Here is a 27,888-nt window from a genome sequence, read left to right on the forward strand (position 1 = left end):
AATTTCTAGCAAGATTATATTCTGCCTGGGATTGACCGCCCCCGTCGCCGGTTCGGTATTAGCGGCTAGATCCTCGGCGCCAAGATCATGGGCCACTGGGGTTATCCTTGGCAGAACTTAATTGTGGGGAAGAATGGCAATCCACACGTCTCGGAGATGTTGTGCTGAAAGTTAGTGAAAGCCCTACCCTGTCCTCATCCCCTTGCGCTAATTCCCGTCTTTCCTTTTCACGTCCATGGGAGTGCTCGAATGAAATTCTTTTCTTTGTAAATTCGCCTTCTCGACAAAATGGCTCCGAAGTTCAAGGATGGTGACGTCTTGCTCGCCTTCTCTGGTAGATGGGTGTCCTGGGTGCATACCGCAGCGGCATACGGTTAGTAGCTCGCAATTAGCCCTCAGTCTGGATCTAAGTGGCATCTTTCTGACATGAAATATAGCTGCTTTCATCAGCGCGCTCATTGTCGGCTGCTCACTGCATTACCACAAGATTGTAGAGAATGAATACTACGGCTACCCTCAGGAATGGTTCCCCTCCGTCTCGGCCACGATAGGTGACCGGTACCCGGAACGCTCGTTCTTTATGCTGTTCATAGCGATTACATCAGGTGCGGAAAGGATACAAAGTCTGCAGGAAGATCCGGAGTTGACTTAGCTGTAGGGCCTCGATTTGTGCTGGTTGGTTTATGGTACCTCCTCACGGCTCGACCAAACGCGACACTGCCAAAATTCGTAGCAGGAATGGGACTTTTCCGGACTTTGACCTGCGGAGGATGGACATACGTTACATCTACAGACGACCATGACTGGCATGACATTTTCATGATCTCATACTTGGTCGCGACACTGCCGTGGACGTTGGGCTGCTTGGCACTAAGTCCACCAAATGCCAAAGCCGTCAAATATAGGAAATATCTCGCATCCGCTTTCTTCGGCACTCTCGTACCCCTGATCTATTTTTTCATCCAGCACAAAGTCCACAAGGTTGCAGGAGGTGAGTACGAGTGAACAGCTTCATGGCATTGTACTAATTGATCCGCTAGCCTACACCACATATGCATTCTTCGAGTGGGCCCTGGTCTTGTTTGATGTTGGATTTGATTCTATTACAGCCCTCGACTTTGACACCTTTGAATTGGTTATCAAGGACGTGAAGGGAGCGAGCAAGGGGTACGTTTATTGGCTTCCGAAGTAATCAGTGTATAATATGACTGGACGAGTCTTAGAAATCATTCTGAACGTTATTCTGGTGTAGAAACAACAAAATGGTAGCCGATAGAGTTCTCGAAAAAGAGTTTGTGAAGTCGCTATTCCTTGATTAAGATCACACTGACTTTGGACAGAAAAGAGAAAAAGATGGGCCAGGTTTTCACCCAGGCGTTTTCTTGGTCAGAAGCTTTGGATTCGGCTGCAGATGTTTACAATGGGGTATGTGCAGTCTTTCTCTTCGTTCTATATCCGCTGACATTCTAGTTTGTGTTTTGGTCAATGTTGACTTCCCTGGGCTTGGTGGTTTGGTGTAAGTATCCCTCTTAGATCGAACATGACATGTCTAACCTATCCAGATTTCCCCTTATGGCACATGGGGATATCAGGCTATGAGGTGATGGTCATGTCAACCGTATCACCCTTCATGCTTGCTATTCCTAGATTGCGCTCCTTGGTATTGAAGAACCTCAGAGCCTGCCACTTCTCCGCGCTTGCAGGTTTATTGGCATACCAGGTCACAGATCCAGTATCTAGACTGTTTATCGTAGGGTTTTCTGTCTCCATGTCCAGCCTGTCATGGGCGGCTACTTGGTACTCGGAGTGTGGACAACCGGGCCGCTTGGAGTCGAAGATATCAGCATGGACGATTGGGCTGATCGCATCCACGGTGGTCAAGTTCGCTTGGCAGACGAGCAACCCAATCTGGCCAATAACGCACGCTGAAAACGGAGGGTGGAACGGTGTTGGCTTGATTCTTGCCATCCTGGCAGTGATTCGATCAACGCGCCAAACTCCTGCCGCTGGGACTGATCTGGCGATACAGGGACAAAAAGAAGGGTCCTCAGTCTTGGCAGCATTTGGTATTGCTGGATTGGTCTTTGGCTTGCATTCTTTGCTATCAGACTCAAGTACCATGATCTTGTGGGTATGGGAAGGTTACCCTGTCCGTGGTCCGATTTCTGCTCCTCACGGCGCATGGACGATTGCTGCTATGGGAGCTGGCCTCATCTTGGGTTTGTTCAGCGAGGAAGCAGCTCGAAGCTGGAGCTTCTACGGAATGGGATGTGTTGGTGCTGCGCTGGTGACAAAGTACAGTAATTGGACAGGATATTACGGCGCCCTGATCCTGGCAGTATACTTGATGGCAGCAACAGTCCCATTGATTGGTTCGGCGGCGAGGAAGAGCCCAGCGATTACGTTCGGTCTCGGTTTCCTGTTGTACAACTTCCTGGTCTTGTTCCACGTATGGGTCGTGGCCTACGCTTTCGTCCCTGGAGGACCGCTTGTTCGCGAGCATACTGACTGGGTGATGACTACTATGATGCTCTTCATCGGATGCGGTGTTTTCTCGTCGGTGTCGTCGTCTCCTGCGGCTCAGCGTAAGCGCTTCAATGCGTATCTCAACTCTCGCAAGCAGCGCTCCTACTACCTCTACGTCCTTGGTCTGCTTCAGCTTCTTTCCGTCTCGGTAGCATACCTTCGATTCCCGACATATGATTATGTCCCATATCACAAGGACGACAAGGTCCTTACCGCAGGAATATGGACCGTTCACTTCTCCCTCGACAACGACATGTGGTCGTCGGAGTACCGAATGAGAGATCTGATCAAGGAACTAGAAATCGACGTCATCGGTCTGCTCGAGTCAGATCTCCAACGCATCATCATGGGCAATCGGGATACGACTCAGTTCCTCGCTGAAGACCTTGGCATGTACGTCGATTATGGTCCAGGCCCCAACAAACATACCTGGGGGTGTGCTCTGCTGTCGAAATTCCCTATCATGAATTCGACGCATCATCTGCTCCCTTCGCCTGTTGGTGAGCTAGCCCCAGCAATCCACGCCACATTGGATGTCTACGGTGAAATGATCGATGTATTCGTCTTCCACTCCGGTCAAGAAGAAGACCCCGAAGACCGCCGTCTCCAGACCGAGTACCTCTCCAAACTCATGGGCTCCACACCCCGCCCAGCTATTCTCCTCTCGTACCTAGTAACGAAGCCATTGGAAGGTAACTACAATACCTGGGTCTCTGACACCAGCGGTATGCACGACATCGATCCCACCGACTGGGATAGGTGGTGCGAGTACATCCTATACAAGGGGCTCAAGCGAACAGGATATGCGCGTGTAAGCAGAAGCACGATCACAGACACTGAGCTCCAGGTCGGCAAGTTCAAGATTGGGGAGGTGGCCAGTGCGGATCCGAGTGTGCGCGATGCGCGCATCAGCGAGCAGCAAGTCCCTGAAGGCATGCGGTTCCCGCAGCTGTTTAGGGGCGAGGGCGTGAGAGGGCACGCTTACCACGTCTTTGACGAGCCTAGATACTTTACCGGATAAGCAGATTATGAGGGAAGCGTGACAGGATTAAGACGGGAAGATATAGAATCTTACCGCTTGGTGTCGTTGTTGCATGCAAGGATTGGCGCGGTGTCTAATCATATTATCTTGCGACACGGGGAAGGGAAAATGGGGAATCGCTGCTCTACTGGTAACGATGCCATGATGCTGGCGTGGCTGACTCTGTCTTTGTATGCAACTAGAGCGCCCATTGTGGTCATCCGGCTCGTTTTTTTTTGGTTGTTGTTGCAGGCGTTGTATACCTGTAAAAATATGCATTTTCAACATGAGTCTCCTACTCCTCCTCGTCTTTTCTAACCTTTTCCCTTCATAAGGTCATAACCACCTTTCTTGACCCAGCCAGCCAGCCAGCCAGTCTTTTCGAGTTGGATGAAGGCTGTGCTGCGGATCGTAGGCTCGATGCAAAAGGGATGTAAGACTGCAGGTAGGGCATCCCGGGGAGAGGGATGCGGTACCATGATAGGAACTATCCGATCCGATGTGCTGTCAAGCATGTCAAGCCTGTTGTGATTCGAAATTCAATTCGAGTCTGCGTCTGCGTGAGTGAGACGGACGAAAGATGAATAAAGAATCTGTTTATTTACCCTTTGTCGGCTCTCTGATTGCTTGTGTGCTGGCTGCTGAAGCGGAGAGGGAGTTTGGTGATACAGGAATCCTAGAGGGGAATAGATAGATAGATGGGACGGATACTTGGAAGTGTGAGAGTGGAATCGAGTGACTGGATTCGCTTCGTGTCGCTGGCGAGGTCATGTGTACATATATGGGATTATTTCAGGCCTTATCTACCTATATATCATATGTGTGTATATATAGACAGACGCCTCTGTGTTTGTGGTTTGTGTCAATCGCGGCATCTGGGCTGGGGGATAAGGGGTAAGAGGTAGTGATTTTCTTCCCTTCCCCACACCTCCCCCACCTCCCGTCCCCCTCTTCCGAGCTCTCGCCGCCATCTTCTGCAGAACGGATTCTGCATCGCAGACTACTGATACCGCTGCGCCGGAAGATGGCGGTCGGTTGGGGCCCTCCCCGCGTACCGTCTGTCTGGACAGCCCCATCTAGTGTTGGTGGATCGACAGTGGCGTTTTCGATATGCCGAGAGGAATGCTGATCGCCTTCTGGGGATTGTGGTGAGGTAGGTGGCGGGCAAAAGGGGTCCGGCAGTGGTAATACCTAGATATATATATATATAAGGGTCTTAGTCTTTAAATTAGGGGAAACGCTGGGAAACAAAGACTTGTACAGTTTCTTCAACGGGCGAGGGATAGACATCATGTTTGGTTGCGCGGCTCTGATCACTCTCCTCCTCGAGGCGTCGGCCGCTGTGGCCTTCCCGGATATGGCGAACAGGTTAGCCAAGAGCCATTTGCAAGAACGTATGTTGAGCGCCGGGTGGTGATTGTTGTTGCTGTCGATGGATGCTGATTCTTCCTTAGGCATTGCTCCTGTGGTTCCCTTCCCAGGTAAGCGAATTTCATCGCCCTCGTCTGAGTGTCTTGGGATGGGGATCGGAATCATATCTCAAGAAACAGACATCCCTGATGATATCCGTGACTAACGATCCTACTTGTTCCCCGTGAGATGTCACAAGAGACGGGCGCTGACCATCCACACAGAATTCCCAGGAGCTCCCACCCACGCGCTGTACAACAAGTTCGACGCAAAGGCCCAACTGGTCTCCACCAGCGGCGAGCACGCATTCATCGCCCCAGGCCCAGGTGACATCCGCGGTCCCTGCTCCGGCTTGAACGCGGCTGCAAACCATGGCTACATCCCCCGCGACGGTATCGCTACAGCCAGGACTATCAACACGGGTCTCTGGGAAGCCTTCGGCCTCGACCAGACAGCCACCCTCTTCCTACAGACAGCAACCATGTTCTTCGACGGCGACCCCCTATCCGGACGATGGTCGATCGGCTACCACTCCGAGAAGACGCAAAGCTTGGGCGCCCTCGGCGACTTCCTGGGAAACGAGACGGGCATCTGCGCCTACGGTCACTTGAAGACCGAAGGCGATGCGTCCATCACCCGCGGCGACTGGCTCGCGCCAACCCAGAACTCGAACTGCGCCTCGTACCCCGAGTTCGCGCAGGAGCTCCTCGATCTCGCCACGGAGATGACGGGAGGCAACATCACTCCTCAGGTGCTGGCCCGGCACCAGTACAACCGCAAGCAGCACTCCATCGCCACGAACCCGTACTACTTCTCCCCGGCCTACGCGGGCGCCATATTCACTTTCGGCGCCCACATGTTCGCGTACGAGCTGCTGGCCAACCACTCTGCCGAGGAGCCGCGCGGCTTCCTGACACCCGAGGTCTTCGAGACCTTCTTCTCGTACACGCGCGACGCCAACAAGCAGCTCGTGTACACCTACGGCCACGAGCGCATCCCCGAGAACTGGTACCGCCGCGCCCACGACGACGCGTGGACCCTCACCGACATCCTGATCTCGACGGGCCAGCAGTGCCTCGCGTACCCCTCCAACTGCGCCGTCGGCGGCAACACCGGCACCGTCAACTCCTTCGCCGGCGTCGATCTCGGCGACATCTCCGGCGGGCTCGTCAACTCCGTCACCGACCTCTCGAACCCGGAGAGGCTCGGCTGCTTCATCAGCCAGGTCATCCAGGCCGACGTGCCCAGCTTCCTGGACAACGTGTTTAACGGCGCGGCGCTGACCCGGGTGTTGGCCCTGATCCCGACCGTGCTCTTGCCTGCCCTGGCGCCGCTGGGTAACTGCCCGGGCTTGCCGAAGGGGAAGAACATGTTCCAGTATGGAACGATGTTCCCCGGTGCGCAGATGAAGCGGCAGGGAACGCGAAATCCGTACTAGAGAGGGAGTCGGTGATGGTGTGGTGGAGCGGGTGTCATGAGCGCGAGATGGATAAATGGAAGATGAAGGCTAGATGGAAGATGAAGGCTGGATAGACGTCCTTGCCACATGCGTGGAAGCTGCCTGCTCCCACAGTGCTCAGACTTGTACATACCTACCGGTAGCGCACCGAACTCTGCCAACAGGAGTCTACTTACCACGGCACAGGCGTAAGTAAGTATTACCCTCAAAAGTCGACTTTCCACTTTAAACCCCCCTGGTTACCCTACCCTCGAAGGGTCATACTTCCGCCTGGGACGTAGTAGTATCTATCTATCAATCAATGTAAATAAAAAAAAAAAAAAAAAAAAAAAAAAAAAAAAATTCCTCCCCTGTCCAAGGGAAAACTATACCGGTAACCAGCTAGTAGTTAGTACCTGGCTCTCCTCCACTCGGACGATACAGTACCGTACCGGTACTCGGGTCTTCTCTCCATACCTTACCCACCCAACCCACCCACCCACCTCCTGGGAAAACGGGGCAAGTCAAGCAATACCTATATATAAATAAATAAACATATATTATATTAAATGAATGAGTGAGTGAGTGAATAAATAGATATATCTAGCTATCTATCTATCTATCTAGCTATAAATAAATATACATACTTCGACAGGGATCCCTCGCCCTGCTTTTTCTCTGGCGGACCTACCTAGGTAGGTACTAGGAGTAGTACTTACTTACTTACCTACCTAAGGTATGCTCTCTCCGACTGCAAGAGTTGGACTCGTGGGGGGGGGGGGGGGGGGGGGGGGGGGGGGTTTATCTTATCTGTGACAGCAGCAAGCAGCAAGCAGCTGCATGCGCAATCTGTATGTATGTATGTATGTAACGAACGTAGGTAGGTAGGTAGGTAGGTACGGGCCGACCGACCTAGGTACCTACTCACGGCTCGCCGCGCCACAGGCAAGATAGATAGATAGATAGATAGACAGACAGACAGACAGATACACAGGCAGGCAATTTTTTTTTTTTTTTTAAAAAAAAAAGAGCTGCGGTTCTACTACTTACTGTATCTACCTAGCTACCTCTGCGGAGCGGAGTGGAGTGGAGTGGGGTGGAGTGGGTTAGAGTAGGTACCTAGGTAGGTACCTAGGTACTTATAGGTTTCAGCGAGGTGTTGCAGTTCGGACTCTCGGTCGGGGGTTTCCTCCGTGTCTTGCCTTGTCTTACCTAGGTACTTGGGTACTTGGGTACTTAACTGTTTATTAGTACTATTATTATTACTGTTATTATTGTTGTTGTTATTGTTATTGTTATTGTTATTGTTATTGTTATTGTTATTGTTATTGTTATTGTTATTGTTATTGTTATTGTTATTGTTATTGTTATTGTTATTGTTATTGTTATTGTTATTGTTATTGTTATTGTTATTGTTATTGTTATTGTTATTGTTATTGTTATTGTTATTGTTATTGTTATTGTTATTGTTATTGTCCTTATTATTGTTATTACTATTACTATTACCACTACCACCACTACTACTACTCAGAAAGATCCACCGCGCGCGTGAGAGGGGACGTTGGGGGTGATTAAATCGTATCGTATCAGCACGGTATGTAGTAATAGGAATGGTGTTGGTGTTGGTGTTGGTGTTGTACCGTGTCTACTCTTTGTGCGCACGGAGATAAGCGTGTGAAGGCTACCGTACCGTACCGTAGCCAGCTCGACGAATGGCTGAATGTTTGAGGCTCCGTAAGTAAGAAGGCGGTAGGGGGACGGGGGGACGGGGGGAAGGCAAAACAAAACAAAACGGTCATTCCCGTAGGTACCTACTACTACTACGTACCTACCGGTACCTACTCTCGTCCTCAGCCACATCTAATTCAATCCCATCCCCATCCCAATCCCACCCAATCAAATCCCATCCCAACCCTATTAAATCCAATTAAAAAAATCTCTTTCCGCTCAATCTCCCTACCCGCATCTTCTATTTTTTTTTTCTGTTTCATTTTCTCTTTTCTTCTTCTTGTTCTGTTTTTCTTTTGCAATTTTTTTTTTCTTCCCCCCCCCCCGCCTGCATTATTCCCATGCCCGGCCTCGTGCTGCTCCACGGTTATTTCAACATCCCGGATGCCGGTGCCGTGCCGGTCGCCTGCCTAACTAACAGTGAGTGCCAGATAGGCGAGCGGATGCTCGTCCAGGTCAAGTGTAGCTCGTAGTCTAATGACCCTCATGACCCTCATGACCCTCATGACCCTCATGACCCTAATGGTAATCAACAAACCCATTCACAACGTACCATCTGTTCTACAACGTCACAGGCGTAAGTGTTACACCCTGCGGGTAGCGTAGCCAGGAGGTTGGGAGTGGAAACTTAGACTCTGACGGCATCCTCAGCCTGTACCGGTACTGTAACACTCGGGCCTGCGCTGTGATACTGTAGTAGTACTTCTGGTCACAACCCCCCCCAGTCGGTCCCTGACCCATTTTTAGAACGCGCGGGATTCGCTGCTTTCGCCTATTGTTGCTCCTCAGGGATAGGGGCGAGGGGGAGCTTGGTAATCTTATCTATTTTCCCTCGTCTTTTCTCTCCTTTTTTTCCGTACCTCGGGGGACCAAACAACCCAAGTGGCTATTTTCGATCGGGTAGGTGGTCGCGTGCGGGACCATACGGTGGGAATCCGTCGGGTCTGGCTGGACGCTTCACTTCCGGAGAGAGAGAGACAGACATTCGTGCTGCTATGCACTTGTTAGAGAATATTCGTACCCGAGATACGGATAGTGGATGTTTCTGCTTGCTGATGTCAGCGCCGGTGCCCTAGCGAAAGTGCCAGGAACGGCGTGCCGCAAGCGCATCCGGGATTATGGAAAGCTTCGGCGGGCGGTTAAGTTGGAGTAGGTACCGGTAGGTACTGGCCCGTACTGGCCCGTACTGGCCCTGTACGGAGGGAACGACGATCATGGGAGATGGATAGCTTGGTATTCGGTGTCCCCGTGTTGTCTCGCAATCCGCTATAAGGGAGTCTTCATATTGTTGACAATGTCAGCTTTGGTTTGGCATTGTTCAATGTCAAGCGTCAAGCGTCAAGCGTCAAGCGTCAAGCGTCAAGCGTCAAGCGTCAAGCGTCAAGCGTCAAGCGTCAAGCGTCAAGCGTCAAGCGCAGCAAGCTGAGAAGATAGTCAGTCATCCAGTCAGTCGGTCAGTCAGTCACCCTCAGTCAGTCAGTCAGTCAGTCAGTCAGTCAGTCAGTCATCCGGCGAGCAGAGCAGCCTCGTACGTAGGAGACGCACAAGCATAGCACATCATCGCATTGCACTGCACAGCACAGCCTGGAAGAGCCTCCGCTCCACGTCAACTCGGCCCTCCGCCTCCCCACCGTTTGCCGCACAACGTGGACGACGGCGATGATGATGAGAGCTGGTATGCTAGAGCTGCTGAACGAAGATGCTGGTGATCCGGTGGCCCAAGCCAGGCAGGCCATGTGTCATGTCATGCCGTGCATGATTTCATGGTCTGGATTGTGTGCACTTGAGAATGGAGAATGCCTTCGCTCGCTAAGCACTGATACATCCGAGGTTATGTATAAACAAAAACCTGGCCCCGACTCGACTCAGACTGAGTACCGGTACTCACTATGATAACCTACTTGATTGTTTCTCCATACCGATGATTGACAAGGAGATCAATCTGACAATCCGACAATCCGACAATCCGACAATCCGAAAATCTGACAATCTAACAATCTGACAATCTGATAATCTAATACTTACAACCTACCTATCTATTATTACAATGTAGTAGTACGACTTAGTACAAGCTCCCATGTCCGTTCCAGTGAAATTGCCTACCACTAGCTGTGAGCCCATGCGTGCCCGTGACCGTGACCGTGACCGTGACCCTCGCTAGTCCTAAAAAGTGGCTGGGGCCCTTGGCCTCTGGCCCTTGGCACTTGGCACTTGACCCTTGGCACTCCCGTCCGCCTCCGCCCGCCATCGAACCGGACTAGGCTTGTTACGTCTAGTGCAGCGGAAACCTTTGCGAATCCGAACGTCCCGTCTTCTCTCTTTCTCTTTACCTCGTCCGCGTTTTCGTCCTCCTTTAACCTTCCACCTCCCGCCTCCCTCTCCCCCCCCTCGCCGTCGCTCCCCCCCTCCCCCTCCGCCTACGTCGTCGCCCGCCAAATATCGACTCATGTGCAGCTCATAGCATTCTCGAACAGTCATACCCACTATTACCCTCCGTCCTCTCGGTCTTCTCCTCCGCGCGCATCATCTGCTGTGAGCAGCCTGAGAGGCGGACACGGAAATCTCCCCCTTCCGTCCTCCATCCTCCTATAGACAGACAGACAGACAGATAGACAGCACACAGCACAGCACAGCGATGGCAGACCCTCGATACTCCCCTACGATGTACACGAAAGCCAAGATGCCTTTCGCGTGGCCCTCGATACCGAATCCTATCCCTAGACGATACCGCCGCCGGTTACGCTCCAAGTTCCGGTCTGCTCAGTCTCCCGCCTCCGCCATCGCCTCGATCGAAACCTCCTTCAACCCCGGCGACTCGTTAAAGGCTCTTAGAACACATCGGTGGTCATACTACGACGCGAAGTATTTGCTGCTGATCATCATCAGCATCTTCTCGCTGTCGATAAGTCAAGCGCCGGGTCCGTTGGTGAAGACAGGCGCATCAGCTCTACTCATGCTTGCCCTGCTGATGCCCGTTACGAGGCAATTCTTCCTCCCGGTGCTTCCGATCCTGACCTGGTTACTCTTCTTCTTCAACGCGAGGTACGTGCAACACGCAGTCAATGGATCGATCCGGAGGTTGCGGGAATCACCTCAGCGGGCATCGACCGGTCAACTCGAGCTCTCTCGAACCCATCTCGAGTTCACGAACGTGTCAGCTGACTCGGAACAGGTTCATTCCCGCAGAGTACAGACCTCATATCTGGGTCAAGGTCTTGCCTGCTCTCGAAAACATCTTTTACGGTGCCAATATCAGCAATATTCTTTCGGCCCACAAGTACGTGGTCCTGGATGTATTGGCTTGGGTACCGTACGGATTGCTGCACTTTGCCGGACCGTTCTTCTGGGCAGCTCTTATGTTTTTCTTCTCCGCCCCCGGAACGCTCCCTGTTTTTGCGCAAACTTTCGGATACATGAACATTGCCGGCGTGGCAATACAGCTCATCTTCCCCTGCTCGCCTCCATGGTACGAAAATATGTACGGTCTCGCACCCGCCGACTACTCGATGCCCGGATCACCTGCCGGATTGGCACGAATCGATAAGCTCCTCGGTTTTGATATGTACACGTCGAACTTCACCGCATCGCCTTTAGTCTTTGGAGCATTTCCTTCATTGCATTCCGGCAATGCAGTGTTGGAGGCCTTATTTATGAGCCACTGCTTCCCAAAGCTCAGGCCGCTGGTTATCACATATGCCATGTGGATGTGGTGGGCGACCATGTATCTCTCGCATCACTACGCTGTGGATCTGGTAGGGGGTGGATTCATGGCCGCGATCGCATTCTATGTTGCAAGAAACAACTTCTTGCCGCGAGTCCAGATGGACAAGGCATGGAGATTTGACTACGATTACGTTGAGAAGGGGGACTCCCCGAGCGGAGGCGCATACGAGTATGGTCTCTCGGTCCTGGACCACGACGATTTCCGCAACGACAGTAGCGACGAGTGGACTGTAGGATCATCCTCTTCCGTCTCCTCTGGTTCGAGAAGCCCCGTCGATGAGTCCCAATGCGCATGGGAAGGCGAAACCCTCGCATCCCAAGCTTCGGATACGGAGCTCAACGATATCATAGTCAGATGATGCCATGGATAGCTTCCCCAAACTACGAAATCAAGCTCCTCACTCGGCATCGTCCCCGGGCCGACATCTCCATCTCATGATTTTACGGCATCTCATGTCTCGGCGTTTAGCATTTGAGCGACTTGGGACCACCTTTCTTTTAATTGCTCCTCGGCCTTCCCACATTTCCGGACCTCTCGACACATCCGACCTGTATATAATCCTCATTCCCCCCACGTCAGAGAGCTTCACGAGATTCGGATCGCCGGGAGTCTTGATACATATTTAATTATAATCCGGGTACAATCGTCTGCCAACGCCCCCCAGTCGGTCTGTCCCAGCCTCGACCCAGATGGTCGTGGCACCTTGTCCCACCTCTACCCTTCGTTTTCACTCTCCCTGCATCAAGAGGTGTTGAGAGAGCGGACCAGCTTTTAGACCTTCCGTGTCAATAAAATACCACCATCGCTCGAGTGACCGACACCCATCTCTCACCGAGAGCGATTGAGACGACCAGGTGTGCTTGGCTCGTCTTGTATATGCTTCTTCTATCCGCCCGGGCCTCTTGGGACTGTGGAGGGGATCGCAGGTTCACTGAATATAGAATTTGGGCGTGGGGTTGGGGTCTTTGGTGTTTTTGGGTAAATGGATGGAAGGGGTCGAGGACGGAACTTTCGCTATCGACTTGTGTGAGTGTGTGTGTGTGTGAGTGTGTGTGTTGTATGTAGTAGCGTCATGAGGAGGTGCATTCGAAGGAACGGAACGGACTTGAGGAAGGAACCGCCAGAACAGGCCTGTGGATACAGGAATTACGGACCAGAAAACGTCCAGTGATGGAGAGACAGACTCTGCGGACTTTTGAGCTGAACCAAGCTAAAGCTGAGTCCTTGCGGACATGAAGCGAGATAATTGAAAGCCCAATCTTCACTTCACGCCCCGTTCTTCTGTTTCCTCTCTCACTCCGGCTTCCACTCGCCGCAAAGAAGGTAGGCGTTTCTCTTTTGGTCGACTTTTACTTTCCTCGGAACGGATTCTCGCCACGTCTGAATATCGTCCCTTGTTATTCGTGTAACACGACGTAGCAGAGTAGCATACCATCAGGTCTGCTGAGATCGCACTGCTTTCTTTTAGAAGGGAGGTTGAAGGGGGTTATTCGGTGCCCTGTATGTATCAAAACGTCACGAGCAAACGGGATGGGAGGAGAGGGAAAGGGAGGTGTATATAGGTATGTATGTATGTATGCGCAGCTTGCGGGAAGATGGAATTGGGTTCCATCTCGCTGTACACGCAGATAGATAGATAGATAGATAGGTAGATTAGATTAGTGATTGATTGGTTGGTATCCGGGGGAGGGGGGAGAGGGGTGGGGGGATGGGGGAGGAGAGAAGAGAGGGAGGGAGAGAGGGAGGGGGTGGATGCTCTAGGTAGGTTGGGTAGGTAGGTAGGTAGGTACCTAGGTAGATAGGCCTGGATTTCCCCCCCTTACCACGCACGCACGATCCAATCTAGAGGGTTTTGTGTCTACCGGTAGACACATCCTGTCCCGTGGGCGAGTGGACGGCGATGACGATGTTCGCGTCGATCTAACCAGGCTTCTTCTGCTTCTTCTGCCTCTGAAGCTCCCACCTGTGTATACATATATACTAGGTAGGTAGGTAGGTAGGTAGGTAGGTACAAGAACGAGAATGAGAACGAGAATGAGAATGAGAAGAGAACGAGAAGAGAAGGAAAAAAGAATACCCTTGTAGCCCTTGCCTGCCTAGGTACCCGACCCAGCTCGCGAGCTCGCCGCCTCGCCCGGACCCTTCTGACACTATAGCCAGCCAGCCAGCCAGCCCACTTGCGTCTTTTTCGCGGTGCTGTTCTGCGTGGTAACTGCTAATCGTCGGCTCGCTTAGGTGGGCCTCCTTTCAAAGACTGAAAGGCTGTAAGGAGGCCTACTTAAGCGAGCCGACGATTAGATAGCTAGCGCATTTCCGTTTCTGTTTCTTTTTTCTTTTTTTCTTTTCCCCATCATACTTATCTATGCAGATGGCTTTAATCTCCCCATCGACGCTGAAGAATAATCGCGTTCGAGAGTCGATCCTGATAGGTAGTCACCGCGTAAGTTCGACTGGGTCTGATATACGAAGTAAATGAGTGAATGAGTGTACTTACTTACTCAGCGGTAACGGATACGCACTCTGCCTCCCCTCCTCGTCGAAAGCAATACCACCAGCAGATCAGCACCTCCCAGCCCCGAAGCGAACGCCCAACGTCCGCCCTCCTTAAACTCTTCGACCTGCCTCTTTCCGCGCTAGTGACAGCTGTCACACATCACCGCCACGGCCACGCCCTCGTCGACACCGTTCCGCAACTTCAGGCCCGGCATAGTATAGTCGTCGACTTCGTCTGTTCTCGTACCCGTGAGTCGCGCTTGCGGCTCTCCCACGAACCAAACGCAAGCCGTGTGTGTCCAGCTCCCCTGGCGAGACCATCGGATTCCGTATCCCTCTGCCCTTGTCGTCCGTAGCTTTGGCGCAGTTAATATACGTGACAAGGGCGAGGGCGGAAGGGCTTACCTGGATGGCTGGAATGAGAGTACGAGGTCGTTGGTTGGAGATCAAGCTGGAGCTCGCTCTCTCCCATTGTCGTCGAGGACCGATCTACAGCCGGCTAGCCTACTATGGCACCTGTTGATCGGCACACATCTACATATCCACACATCCACACATGCACATATCCTATCCCGCTACTAACTTCGCCTTGCAATCCTCTTCGTCGTAACAGCAGCCTCTTTATGAAATCCACCTCCGTGATCGTGGCTTTCCATCGCCGCACGCCCTCCCTTCGGATTATCCAGCAGCGGTCGCCTTCCTTTTAGATCGTCCGGCATAAGAGACCCGAGCTGAGCCCTGAGACTCCTCGTCATGCCCGCGAAGACGTGGATGAGAAAGAAGAAACACCGAGATATCAGCGAGCTGTAAGAAAAGATATACGAAGAAGAGAAGGAGAAGAGAAGGAGAAGAGAAGGAGAAGAGAAGGAGAAGAGAAGGAGAAGAGAAGGAGAAGAGAAGGAGAAAAAAGACCAAAAAAAAAAAAAAAAAAAAAAGAAAGAAAGAAAACCCCCCGTCCCCCACCCCTCTGATCCCACTACGCGTCCAAGAAGGAACGAAACGATCAAGCGAGATTCAAAGCAGGTACATAGCAAGTAGCACAGCTCATTCAACCAAACCCAATCCCCACCAAGCTCTCTCTCTCTCTCCTCTCCCTCCCCGCAAAACAGCCCGGTCTATGCATGTCCCCTTTCTCGCCCCCACGCCAAAAAAAAAAAAAAAAAAAAAAAAAAAAAAAAAAAAAAAAAAAAAAGAGGGAAGAAAGAAGAAAAAGATGTAGGATATATATCGAAAACAGACAGGACAGGACAGGACAGGACAGGACAGCACAAAGATAAAAACAGACAGACAAAACCTTTCCTCCCCACCCCGATTACCCTCCCCGACTGGCCTACCGGCCCCAAGCTGAGCTGAGCTGACTTTGTGCGGTGCGGTGCGGTGCGGTGCGGTGCGCATGCGGAGCACACCTCTGCAGCTGCAGACAGGAGCAGGCCGGCCGGCTTGGGCTTGGGCTTGGGCTTGGGCTTGGTGGTTTCCCGGCTTGATGCTCGCTGTTCTCTTCTTTTCTCTTCTCTTCTCTTCTCTTCTTTTCTCTTCTTTTCTCTTCTCTTCTCTTGTCTTCTCTTGTCCTGTCCTCTCTTTTAGTCGAGCAGCGTCTTGCAAGGCTTGAAAGCGCAGGTAGAGAGGTAGAGAGGTAGGCTGTTGAAGGGGCTGCTTTGTGGGGTAGCTGTGGGGAGGGGGGAGGGGGGGAGTAAGTAAACAAGTAAACAAAAAAAGCCAATTCCCTAAGCGAGATCAGAAGCAGTCTGTCTGTCTGCTTTACCCCGGCAAGGGTAGAAAGGGAAGGGGAGGTGGATGTGGATGTGGCGGAAGAAGAAGAAGTGGAGGAGTGGGATGTCTTGTTATCTTTATTATCGCTATTGTTACTGTTATTATTGTTATTAGTGTTATTAGTATTATTATTATTATTGCTAATTGCTAATTACTAATTACCATGGGCTATCAAGATTGTTTGTTGTGGAGGGTGGGCAGAGGAGGGAGGCATGTAGATATGTTTACCTATCTATCTATCTATCTATCTACCGGTAGTCCCCGTCGAGTTCCTGCCGAATTCAGGATTCAGGAATAAGGAGAAAATAAAAAAAAAATATGCCGGGTTGGAAGCTGGATAACGAGAGCTAGAGAGAGGCAGCAGGCAATGGGAAGTTGGAAGTCTTCGTGCCTGCTACTGTAGAGAGATGCAGAAGCTAAGAATGTACATGTGCGAAGATACACATACACATACACACATACACATATACACATATATAAAGCCACTCACTCACTCACTCACTCACTCACTCACTCACTCACTCACCCACTCAGCATAAACACCACCCAAAGCGCAGACCCACCCAGCCAGCCAGCCAGAAACACACACACACACACACACAGAGCAGCCCAAAAAAAAAACCAAAACCCAAATAAAAACATACAAAAGCACAAACACAAAACATAAACACACAAGCAAAGCTACCATCCGGCTGGTTGGCTGGGCTATACAAAAACAGATACCAACCAACCAACCAACCAACCAACCAACAAGAGCAAACCTCGTCTTCTCCCCCCTTCCCCCCTTCCCTAGCCCGGAGAAGACTCGAAGTCCGGACCTAGAATCCAGAATCCAGCTGCAAGCTGCAATCTGCAATCCGCGAGGCAATGCCAATGCAAAAGATAGAAATGGAAAAGGAAAAGGAAGAGTGAAGGAAAGGAAAAGAAAGGAAAAGAAAAGAAGAGCGAAGAAATAGATTTTTTTTTTTAAAAAAAAGAAGACAAAAAAATCGCAACACAGATATACATAGTGAAGGACCTGAATAACAGGCATTCCTCACTCACCCGTTTCAGTACCGGCTATTTAACTCACTGTAGCATCACCTTAGTGTAGCATCACCTTACTGTAACATCACCTTACTGTAACATCACTTCGCTATATCATCACCGTTGGTTGGTTTTCAAAATCCGATCCGCTTCTGTTTAGCTCTACGCAACTGGCTAGCTAGCTAGCTCACTAGCTCGCTCAGACATGACACCAGATGCAGGTACCAAAAAAAGAAGAAGCTATTGTTTGCTTTTGCTTTGGCCATATGTCTTTGCTCGGTCAGGCATTCTTCCGTAGCCCGCCAACCCCAGCCAGCCAGCCAGCCCAGCCCAGGAACGCCAACCAGCCAGCCCATGCAGGACACATAAAATTTCAACTCGCGCTCTCTCTCCCCTCCCTCTCTATCCTGCCATCATCCCCAGCCCTGGCGTTTGCATGCACGCTGTAAGGGTTCTATTTTCGCGAAAAGTACTTCAGAGAAGGGAGGACCGCTCTCACTTCGCCACCGCAGCACTCAACACCTGCGTTCGGAAGAAGCCGCCCTTGGTCCGCTCAATGACCTGTTGGTACACGCTGCTGGGCGGGTGGTTCATGACCACCGTGCCCTCCTTGTAATCGATCTTGGCATCCACGCGCGTGTCCCGAATGAGGTTCACGATCCACTTCTCGCCCTCGTCCTGGTTCAGGCCCAGTCTGGCGCTCAGATCCTTGATGTCGATTCTCTGGTGGATCTTGCAGTAGCTCTCGGAGATGAGGTGACGGGCAGCCTCGACGAAACCCTCAGCGGTGTTGGAGAGGAAGAAGTCGGACTGCAGGACCGCCTCGGCCTCAGAGAGTTTCTTCTGTGCCTCTTCAAAGTCAAAGTCGATGTACAGCGCCTTGATGAAGTCGGTCACGGGATCGCTGTACTCGTAGTTCTCCTGCTTGACGATGCGGATGATGTCCTTGAGCTGCTTCTGGTACTGGCCCGTGTTGCGCGTGCGGTTGCGGTTGGTGATCACAGCCGCGGCTAGGTATCGGAGGATCCAGGGGCACGCGGTCTGGATGGTGTTGATGAAGGGCGCCGAGAAGAACATCTCGCAGATGACGTCGCGGCCGGCCTCGTAGTTGAAGAAGGGGAACAGCGACCAGTGGATCAGCCAAGTGCGGTGGGTGAGCTGCGCGAGCGGGTTGCTGAAGAGCTTGGTATCGATGGACTCCTTGACCTTGGTCACCTCCTCCAGGACACCCTCCCAGTTCCCAGCCAGGATCTCACAGGCGAGCTTTCCCCAGGTGGCAGCAGAGACCTTGGCCTCATCTGTAGACAAGACGCGGAACTGGTAGAGGAGCTCGCTGGCCGCGTTGTAGTTCCCGCAGTTGTACTGAAAGTTTCCAAAGTCGTACAGGACGTTGATCAGTTCGATGGTAACCTATTCCTCGATATCAGCACAAGTCCTCATTTCCCTTCCCCCCGGCCGGTAGACAGATGGTCTCAGCACCAAGAACGTACATCGTGCTCCTTCTTCAAAAACTCCAAGTTGGCAACCTTGTCACTTCTCAGCCCCGTCACAACGTCCTCCCGGCTCAGCAGATCCGTAATCTTCTCGCTCTCCTGCCCGTACTTGTCGAGCCGGTTCAGCACCTCCTGCCGCTTGACGGCAAACTCCTTCGGCGGCTCGTCCAGCCCCTGCATCTCCATGTACAACTGCGCCACGTAGTCCGTCATGTTCGTCTTCTCCAGAAGCTCGTATTTGACCTTGGTAGCGGCAGCGCTGATCTCATCGTCGTCGCTGTCACCCAGGAATTGCAGCAGCGGGAAGATAAGGTGCCGGTCGAGGTGCGCGATCAGCTTGGGCAGCAGGTCGTGCTCCTTGGCTATCTCCTCAGGAGACTTACGCGCGATTCCGTTCTCGTCCGCCATGATTGCGGTTGCGGTCGGGATGGGATTTCTCGAGAATGGAGAAGGTCGTCGTCGGCGGCGGCGGCGTTAGGTGGGGGGTTAGGTATATATTCCCTATTTCGTTTGTGCGAACCGTCAAAAAAGATATCGGCCGCTACTCCGCTTCCGTACTAGCGCAAGGACTCAGGAACATCCAACATGCAACTCCCCGAGCCGATATATTTTGTGGTTGTCCTGGACTCAATCCGATCGATACCAGCAACGCAACACAGCAATGGCTTCCACACTCTTTCCCCTCGCATTCCTGCGACCCGCAGCTCTGCCTCGTCCAGCAACCGTCCAGCGATTTCTCTCCGCGAGCACGAGCGCGAGCCTCACGCGAACATCCATCCGCTCCAACTCAACATCAACATCAACATCCACAACCACAACAACGACAACGACGACCACACCACTCCCCCCTACAGCACCGCCAACTACCACCTCAAACCCCCCTCTTAAATCCTCTCCAACCACAACCGCCACCGCACCACCAATCCTCAAACCCTACCGCCTCACCCTCACCCCCTCGCACCAGTACCCCATCTACAACTTCGCAAAGCGCGGCGGCAACATGAAGCTTACGCGCGTCAAGCGCATCGAAGGCGACCTGGCCGTCCTGCGCCAGGACCTGCAGACGGCCCTGGGCCTCGAGGACGGCAAGGCCGTGGTGGTGAACCCCGTCACGCGGCAGGTTATCGTCAAGGTGTGTTTTTCTCTCATTCTGTACTCGATTCGAGGGCAAGGGCACGGGCAAGAATAAAAGCTAGGGCCCCAAAAAAATACATGAGGAAGAGGAAGAGTAGCACAATTTCTGTGTGTGTAAGAGTGAGGGAGAGAGACAGAAAGCCACAGACCAGTGACTGACTAGGAAAAAAAAAAAAAAAAAACAGGGCCACTTCAAGTCTCAGATCCAGCAGTTCTTCCAGGACAACCCGACGACGGTGGTAGCTGCTGCGTAGCTAGCCGCTTCGCATCAGTAGAATGAAGGAAAGCTCTCTTGCTCGCTTAGACTGATCAAAATTTGATGGTTGGACCGCCCATGATACCCATGCTATATACATCCATCCATCCACCCACCCACATAAATTTCCCCAAACGAGAAACGAAATCAACCAATGAAGGCCACTTCTCTCTCTCTCTCTCTCTCCAGGAAGTCCTTAACCTGCTTAGCCTATGAATACGGAGGAGTAGGGAGGGGGCGGGAGTACAGAACCTCGAATCTCACGTCTCCTTCCCCGTTTACCCGGGTGACAGACCAGAGGGAAAGAGGAGGAGCAGCAGGCAGGCAGACAGACAGACAGGCAGGAAATGATTCGTGTAACCTTTCACTACTACTACTACTACTACTACCACTACTGCTGCTGCTGCTGCTGCAACTACCTGCCGCTGTAATACCAATATCCCAATTTACCAACACAGCATGCTATTGTAGCGTAGCGTAGCGTATTATAAGAAATCAAGATGTCCGTCCGTCTATCTGTCTTGTCTGTCTGCATTTCATCTATACCATCATCTCAATTATCCATCCACCCTTCTATCCATCCCCCTCTCCATCTTCCATCTTCCATCTTCCATCTTCCATCTTCCATCTTCCATCTTCCATCTTCCATCCATCCATCCCCCTTCCCCTCCATCTTCCATCTTCCATCTTCCATCTTCCATCTTCCATCTTCCATCTTCCATCTTTCTTCACATGTGTATTGTACATCGTACAATGTACCTACATTCATTCATTTATCCATCCCCCCTCCCCCCTAACCCGGCCGACACAGACACAGACACAGACACACAAGCTAGCTAGCCATACAAGCTGAATGAATCCCTACTTACCTACTACTGCTACTACTGCTACTACTATTATGCCTGGGATCCAATCAGTCAAACGAAGAAGAAAAGAAAAAAAAGACGAAAAGTAGAAAAAGCAACCCCCCCCCTTCTCGTCGTCAAACCTACTTTATCATAGGCATAGGGCAGGGGCGAGCCAAGGCTGATTGATCAAACAGGCATGTATCCATTTCGTAACTAACGCCTACCTACTCCGCACGCTGCCTAGGGTCATTTAAATGCGTCTATGGAAAAGCGTGGTACAGTGACGATGATGTTGATGACAAGAATAATAGTAGTACTAAGTAATCGTAGAGAGACACCCCGATCCAAAACTATGTGCCCAGCCCAGAATATGCACACAACTGCTTCAACACCCCTTGAAGTCGGGGCGAGGCCGTCCGTAGCGCGCGTAACAAGTCGTCCCTGGAGGGCAGGCCAGAGAGGGGTATATTGGAAGTGAGGCCTTCCGGGTCTTTGGACTTTTCTGCCAGACGCCGCAGCACTGTGACGCCGCCCATGGTGATGTTGAGCAGAGCCTCATCCTCCACCCCCTTGGGAAACGCGGCTGCCCTCTGATGCGGCGGTGCCGGGAGTGACTCGACACAGAGCGCCATGATAAGCTTGGACAGCTTCTGCGCGAACCCATCATTGGATGTCAACCAGGACCGTGCCACGCCCGCATCGTATCCAGGGGCGAGGTTGGACAGGATCTCTGCGGCCAGGATACCCTGCATGATCGAAGGCTTCCGCGCCTCGACGAGGGCTCCTCGCTGGGACTCCACCTTCTCGTCAGGTATGATTGATATGGCAAGACCGAAGGTTCTGGTGAGCAGGTCGTACGGCGGCAGCGAGGCCACATCAGAGGCAAAGATCGTCTTGTAATGTGACCGGTTGGGTTCGTCTCGGGCCAAGAGCTTCGCGAGGGTGTCCACCGCACATGGAAGATAGATGTGAACGGCAGGATCGTAGGACGAGAATGAGACGGTCGAGTCAGCGGCATTCGGAGGTGGACACGGGGCGAAGGCGAGGAGGAAGTGCATTAGACACAACGCCTGTTCCCGTCCAGGGAGCTCGATCGACTGCGCCAGGTTCGACAAGAAGGTTATGACGTCTTTCATAAAATCGATGGTGTTCTGATTCGTGCGCAGGAGCATGTTGCGGGTGCCCAAGTACCGGATGACCACACAGAAGAATTTGATGACAAGTTCATCCGCTAGCATTAGGTGATTGGATTCTTCGAAAGACAGGTTTCGGAGGATGGTCGTTAGACAAATTAAACGGTCCACGGATCGATCGAGCTCGTATTCCGCAGATCCAAAGGGCGGAAGGTCTCTCAAGGCTTGCTGATCAACACGGCACGCCCGAGCCACGTCTTCATACGAGCTGATCAGCATCACGTCGGAGACCTCGGCGGCGTTCTCTGCCAGCAACTCCACCTGCTCCTCGGCACATTCTATTATGCACTCGACGAGATCCTCACATTGACGCATGTCCAACCGTAAGTTAGACATCGTCAAACTCGTCAGGGTGTCTAAAGCCAGCCGCACCTCACTGTGGATCCCACACTGGAGACTCATGGTCAACGCATGAAGGTCGATAGTCCCGAGCACACCAAGATCGTCCACTCTCGGGACATCGGGTCGCAGCGCCTGTAGTTCCTGTCCGAGGCTAGCCAACGAGACCGGTTCGTAACCACCGTACGTATCCAGCACTCGTTTCTTGACTGGCAATTTCTCGGGCAGTTGCACGGGGGTGTGGGCGGCTTGAGCTGCCGGGTCTGCTTGTCGGGACATCATGTTTACCGGGAGAGATGCAGGCATGGGGGAAGGCATCGGGAACGCCGGTCCATTTTGCGGCGGTGTTGGATCTATGCTTCGAGAAAGACTGTTTCGCGAGTGACTTTGTTGGGCCACTGAGTGAGGCCCTTGGGATGGTTGCGGCGTCGAGAAGCCATTGACCGAGGGTTGTTGAGAATGATGCGTGGGCGGCATGGGCTTCGCGGGAGTCGGAATTGCATGTTGTGGTTGTGGCAGTGGTGGTGGTGGTAGTGGTGCCTGTTGCTGCTGCTGCTGGTGCTGCTGCTGTTGTTGTTGATGTTGCTGCTGCTGGTGCTGCTGCTGCTGCTGCTGCTGCTGAAGGTGGTGCTGCTGCGGGTGCTGGTGCTGTTGCTGCACGAAGTTTGGTGACTGCTGCATAGCTTGAGGATTCATCTGCTTCGTCGGCGACATCTGTTGTTCCAATGCCGGGTTCTGCTGCATCATAACCGCTCTCTGCCGCTGTTGGTTGATTTGCCATGCATCTTCGAACAAAGCCAAGTTTCGCTCGTAATGGTTCCTCAGTTGCGCACCCGCACCCGGATGTTGGACGGGATGGAACTGCATGGCCTGAGCAACCTGATTCCACCCATTGGCCTGTGTGACCTTTTTGTATCCACCGAACTTGACCACGGCCATGTACAAGGTGAGCAGTGCAATCTGGCGATCGCCCACCACGGGGTTCATGTCCAGCGGGAGGCGTCTCATCTGCATGAATTGCACCAGGCTTTTCATGAAGCTTTCGGGGTTCGGCCCACCGCGAGGCGGGTTGGGAGGCTGCTGCGGCCGTCCAGCAAGCTGCCCATTTGGCATCTGCATTGGCCCCTTGGCCATCGGACTGGCCCCGGGAGGTAAGGGTCCCTGGCGCGCCATCATACTCCGCTGTTGCTGCATCTGATGCTGCATCTGCATCTGGTAGAGCATTTTGGGCTGCTCCATCTGATTCTGGGGGCGTTGCTGTCCCGGCTGCGGTTGCTGTCCGGGCTGGAACATCTGGGACTGCGGCATCTGGGGTGTGCCGCTCTGGGGGGGCGCGGAGGTGGGTCCCGGGGGAGGCGTGAAGTTTGGATTGAAGCCTTGAGCGAAATTCGAGTTGTGCGTATAGGGATGGCCATTCTGCGGCGTGTCCGTCCGGCTCCCTTGTTCGGATTGTGATGGGGAGAAGGAGTGAGGGGAGGCCGTCGAGACGCGTTGCGGAACGCCGCCCGGCCGCAGCTGGTTGGCCATGGTCGGCGACGGGCTGGCATCTGCAGCACCATTCTGCAAATGGGCGTACGGTGTCTGCTGCGGCGCATGGGAGGGCGCGCCGTTGTTATGCGGATACCCAGCATATGGGGCTTGCTGGGGAGTTTGCGACCGCGAGTTCGGCAGCATGGACGGCGGTTGACGCGGTGATGCCCCCAGGCTGTCCTCCCTTGATCTTTTGGATGGGATCACCGGGTTCGTCTGATATTGGGCATGATTGAAGGCGGGCGACCCCGAGCCATTGCGCATCCCTCCGTTCTGCATCCGCTGCTGCAGATGGGCGTTTTGGAACTGAGCCGGATCGAAAGAGGAGGAGGAGGAGGAGGAGGAGGAAGGGTTGGGGTTGGGGTTGGGGTTGGGGTTCGGATTGGTCATGAAGGCGGATGGGTTGAGCATGGCTGCTGGATTGGCGGTGTTGGGGTCCTGATGGTTGAAGCCAGTGCCATTGTGGACATAGGCATCGTTCATCGTGCGCTGGTCGTGAGGCAACCCATCTGCGAGAGAGAGCAGTCAGCCAAATGATCGGCGCGCATCCATCGACGATTCCGCAGGTCGAGTAGAGATGAGCAAGCGTGATCAGGATGGACGGGCACGCGATACTGTCGCGACGCGTTCGAGGAGGTGAGAGGGAGAGGATAAGGATCAAGGCTAGTGGCCTTGCAAGAGGCCATCGGCCGCGTGGCGGGTGAGGCAATCGCGATCACAAATCACCGCCGGGCGCGCGACGGTAGCCTTCACGTATCGCAAAACCTGGGCATGGGGATGGAGAGACGAGAGGGAGGGCTGCTGTTCTCACTTACCTAATTCTGCGGTGATGATGGCCAGAGGTGCGCTCCTCTCCCTCGACTAAATCTAAGGCACGCCAATCCGGATTGGGACTAGGCCGGGGCTGGTCGACTGGGTCGTCTCGATGGGGCGCGAATCCGTCTCGTCGCTGTCACACATCGTGTCAGTGAAAAATGCTTGTCTGCTGCGCGACTGCGCATGCGGGCATTCAGTATGGATGGATATGTAAGTATGCCTGCGGGTCGGAGATATTCCGAGTTGGTGGTGATGGTGGTGATGGTGGTGGTGGTGCAAATCGGGCGGGGATTCGAGGTGGTGAGAGGAAGAGAGAGAGGGAGAGGGAGAGGGAGAAGGAGAGGGAGAGGGAAAGATAGAAGGAGAGGAAGAGGAAAAGAGAGTGAGAGTGAGAGTGAGAGGGACAGTGAGAGGGAGAGGGAGAATGATCACGTTCTGGTGGCGTGATCGGATATCCACCAGAGCTGAGGTGGCATGTTGGGAATGGAGAGATGGGAAGAGGGAAGAGGGAGGAGGGAGGAGGGAGGAGGGAGGGAGGCGCACGAGGTTAAAAGAGAGAAGTAAGAAAGCAAGGCATCGGGACGGGACGTACCTAATCAAGCCTGGATCGGTCACCTCAGATAGAGAGGTCGGCAGGTAGGGCAGGTAGGGCAGGTAGGGCAGGTAGGGTCGGGACCGGCACGTCAGGTATGCTCAAGTGGTGCCGAGGGATGGGGATGGGGATGGGATGGGATAGGATAGGATAGGATAGGATAGGAAGGGATGGGGAAGGGATGGGATGGGATTCGATGGGATTCGATGGGAGGGGTAAGAAGGGGAAGGGGCGTATGAGGTGGATTTTGGCTTTGCCTTTCGCTTTTTCCCCTCAGCTCAGACCGGCTGACAAGAGAGAGAGAGAGAGTGAGTGAGTGAGTGACACGGTTAGGTAGGGTAGATAGTAGCAGGTAGGTACCTTCCAAGGTCAAGAGCCAACGATAAGGTAAGGGATCCGGGGAAGGCGAGTAAGTGGTGCGAGGGCCGAAGGGGGGGGGGGGGGGGGGGGGGGGGGAAGGGGATCAGACCAGGGCAGACCGGTGCGGTGCGGTGCGGTGCGGTGCGATGCGGTGCCGGTGCGGTGCCGAAGGTCCAGTCGTTCCGAGGCGGCGTGGAAGGGAGTGACTCCGTAAGGGAATTAAAATTTGGGGGGGGGGAAGGGAGGGAAGGGACGGGGGGGGGGGGGGGGGGAGGGTCTTTTGCTGTCCTGTCCGTCTGTTTGCGCTGCAGCTGAGCTGTTGGGTGGGTGAACACTGGGTGGATGGTGTGAAAGGTGGAAAATGTGGTGAGCAGAAACTTTGGTCGCACTGCTCCGCTAAGCCAGCCCAAGCGATCGAATCAAAGCCCCCGGCCACTTGGCTGACCAGTGATCTCCCCATCCCCGAACAATAGGTACCTACTTACTGTACAGTACTGGTACCGGTACTTATCCGTCCATCCCCATCCCCATCCGCAATCCTCCCAGATCAATCCCTTTTCATTCGACCGTTGACCGTTGACCGTTGGCCGTTGACCGATGAATCCATCCACCTGTCGGGCAAAATGTTAATGCAATGCTGCGCTTCTTAGTGATGTATAGCAATGGCCGCTTCAGGCTGACTGGCTGGCTGGCTGGCTGGCTGGCGGGCTGGGGTCGGGATCATCTCGGCATCATCTGGACCGGATGCGGTGAGTGGGGCATGCCGCTTTAAGGCCCCTCCCTCGTCATCGGCGTTGGGCACCCGGATGTCGAGATGAGATGATGAGATGAGACTCGCACTGTATGTAATAAATCGAATGGCCCGAGAAGATCGTGACGGCCTGGGAGGAGAGGTCCGGGCAGCAGAGACCACGCCCAGGTCAGCCGAGCCGCCCGACGGTCGGTTAGTTCCCTGGGATCCGGGTTCGGAAGAGGCTCTCTTCTCGGCTGGTCCTTATGGCGGCAGGCTCCGATGATATGATCCAGGAGTCGACGTATGAGAACAGAGAAAGGGGGGGGGGGGGGAGAGAGAGAGAGAGAGAGAGAGAGAGAGAGGGGAGGGAGGGACGGAGGGAGACGCAAAGCAAGGGATAGAGGAGGGAAGAGAGATGGAAATCGGGCACGGAGAACGAAGAGAAGAGGAAGGGCACCGCGACACGCAAGTGGGGAGGACCGTCTTATGTAGAAGTGCCGAGCCATCAATAGCAGCATAGGGGCCAGTAGTCTTTTTTTTTTTTTTTTTTTTTTTTTTTTTTTTTTTTACTTACGTAGAATAACCACAAATGCCGCTCGCTGTCATCAGGTCCCGTTCTTCGTGTCAAGCGCAGGCACGCGGATAAGCTTCTGCATGCGTTTGGCCTCACGGTAAAAGTCCTACGACGACGACGATCCGAGTCCCATGCAGTCCAGTTGATGAGATGGCTCGTCACACACACACCACCACCGTAGTGGGTACCGCTGCTTGGGAGCATTGTCCCGTTCGAGATCTAGCGCTAGCAGGTAGCAGGTAGCAGCTAGCAGCTAGCAGCTAGCAGCTAGCAGCTAGCAGCTAGCTACAGGCAGGCAGGCAGGCAGGCAGGCAGGCAGGCAGGCAGCTCGTTGTTCTTTTCTTTTGTTTTTCTTTGGCAGCCATCTGACTATGATCCGCGTGGGGTTGAGTTGAGTTGAGTTGAGATCCGAAGTCGATATCCAAAGTTCGAGGAGGGGCATTCCGGGGGGGGGGGGGCCCTTGCCGGTTGGCTGAGCTCTCGCCTCACCTCACCTCACTCAGTCCCTTAGTCCCTCACTCAGTCCCTGAGTCCCTCACTCACTCCCTCCCTCCCTCCCTCCCTCGCTCGCTCCCATCCGAATGCACTTCTCCCTCTTGGCTATCTGCGGCAGCTCAGGCCGTGGATCCTCCTAGTCAAGTTCATACTTGTCCAAGTATCAAATTGCTAGTCGTCCTACCAGCCAGCCAGCCAGCCAGCCAGCAGCGTGCTTGACTTTGGACACTAGAGCAAAGATTGGCGGGGATGCAGATGCACGCGGCGAGCTTCCCTGCATGAGACATCGTCCAATCCCCCGTTGCCGCTACGCAAGCCCAGGTGTTCATGTCAGGTAGCCCGCACGTACAAGTATCTGGCTGAATCGAGATGAGCGACTGCACAAACGG

At 53.3% G+C, this 27,888-nt stretch overlaps 7 protein-coding genes across 7 annotated transcripts; 4 read left to right on the top strand and 3 right to left on the bottom strand.

The window, feature by feature from the left end:
• Positions 1-288: 288 nt before the first annotated feature.
• On the top strand, positions 289-3,547 carry L3040_008741 (uncharacterized protein; the record flags this gene model as incomplete). The annotated part of the gene is made up of 8 exons (XM_066157179.1): positions 289-373; positions 438-605; positions 659-991; positions 1,041-1,167; positions 1,253-1,291; positions 1,341-1,425; positions 1,471-1,516; positions 1,563-3,547. The coding sequence occupies 8 exons, from the start codon at positions 289-291 to the stop codon at positions 3,545-3,547; spliced, it is 2,868 nt and encodes a 955-aa protein (XP_066010438.1).
• Positions 3,548-4,838: 1,291 nt separating this feature from the next.
• Positions 4,839-6,395, top strand: L3040_008742 (uncharacterized protein; the record flags this gene model as incomplete). Its single annotated transcript, XM_007290823.1, has 3 exons — positions 4,839-4,941; positions 5,002-5,028; positions 5,182-6,395. 3 exons carry the CDS (start codon positions 4,839-4,841, stop codon positions 6,393-6,395), a joined length of 1,344 nt encoding a protein of 447 aa, XP_007290885.1.
• A 4,363-nt stretch (positions 6,396-10,758) lies between these two features.
• Positions 10,759-12,205, top strand: L3040_008743 (uncharacterized protein; the record flags this gene model as incomplete). Its single annotated transcript, XM_007290822.1, has 2 exons — positions 10,759-11,165; positions 11,296-12,205. 2 exons carry the CDS (start codon positions 10,759-10,761, stop codon positions 12,203-12,205), a joined length of 1,317 nt encoding a protein of 438 aa, XP_007290884.1.
• A 2,288-nt stretch (positions 12,206-14,493) lies between these two features.
• On the bottom strand, positions 14,494-14,812 carry L3040_008744 (uncharacterized protein; the record flags this gene model as incomplete). Its single annotated transcript, XM_066157180.1, has 2 exons — positions 14,494-14,696; positions 14,746-14,812. 2 exons carry the CDS (start codon positions 14,810-14,812, stop codon positions 14,494-14,496), a joined length of 270 nt encoding a protein of 89 aa, XP_066010439.1.
• Positions 14,813-17,631: 2,819 nt separating this feature from the next.
• Positions 17,632-19,037, bottom strand: L3040_008745 (uncharacterized protein; the record flags this gene model as incomplete). Its single annotated transcript, XM_007290820.1, has 2 exons — positions 17,632-18,546; positions 18,627-19,037. The coding sequence occupies 2 exons, from the start codon at positions 19,035-19,037 to the stop codon at positions 17,632-17,634; spliced, it is 1,326 nt and encodes a 441-aa protein (XP_007290882.1).
• Positions 19,038-19,290: 253 nt separating this feature from the next.
• On the top strand, positions 19,291-20,017 carry L3040_008746 (mitochondrial 54S ribosomal protein mL49; the record flags this gene model as incomplete). The annotated part of the gene is made up of 2 exons (XM_007290819.1): positions 19,291-19,761; positions 19,949-20,017. The coding sequence occupies 2 exons, from the start codon at positions 19,291-19,293 to the stop codon at positions 20,015-20,017; spliced, it is 540 nt and encodes a 179-aa protein (XP_007290881.1).
• A 1,200-nt stretch (positions 20,018-21,217) lies between these two features.
• L3040_008747 (uncharacterized protein) lies at positions 21,218-24,889 on the bottom strand (the record flags this gene model as incomplete). Its single annotated transcript, XM_066157182.1, has 4 exons — positions 21,218-22,752; positions 23,233-24,438; positions 24,745-24,785; positions 24,843-24,889. The coding sequence occupies 4 exons, from the start codon at positions 24,887-24,889 to the stop codon at positions 21,218-21,220; spliced, it is 2,829 nt and encodes a 942-aa protein (XP_066010440.1).
• Positions 24,890-27,888: the final 2,999 nt, after the last annotated feature.

The sequence above is a fragment of the Drepanopeziza brunnea genome (assembly GCF_022702325.1).
Source record: "Drepanopeziza brunnea f. sp. 'multigermtubi' strain 214-2 chromosome Unknown ctg16, whole genome shotgun sequence".
NCBI lineage: Eukaryota > Fungi > Ascomycota > Leotiomycetes > Helotiales > Drepanopezizaceae > Drepanopeziza > Drepanopeziza brunnea.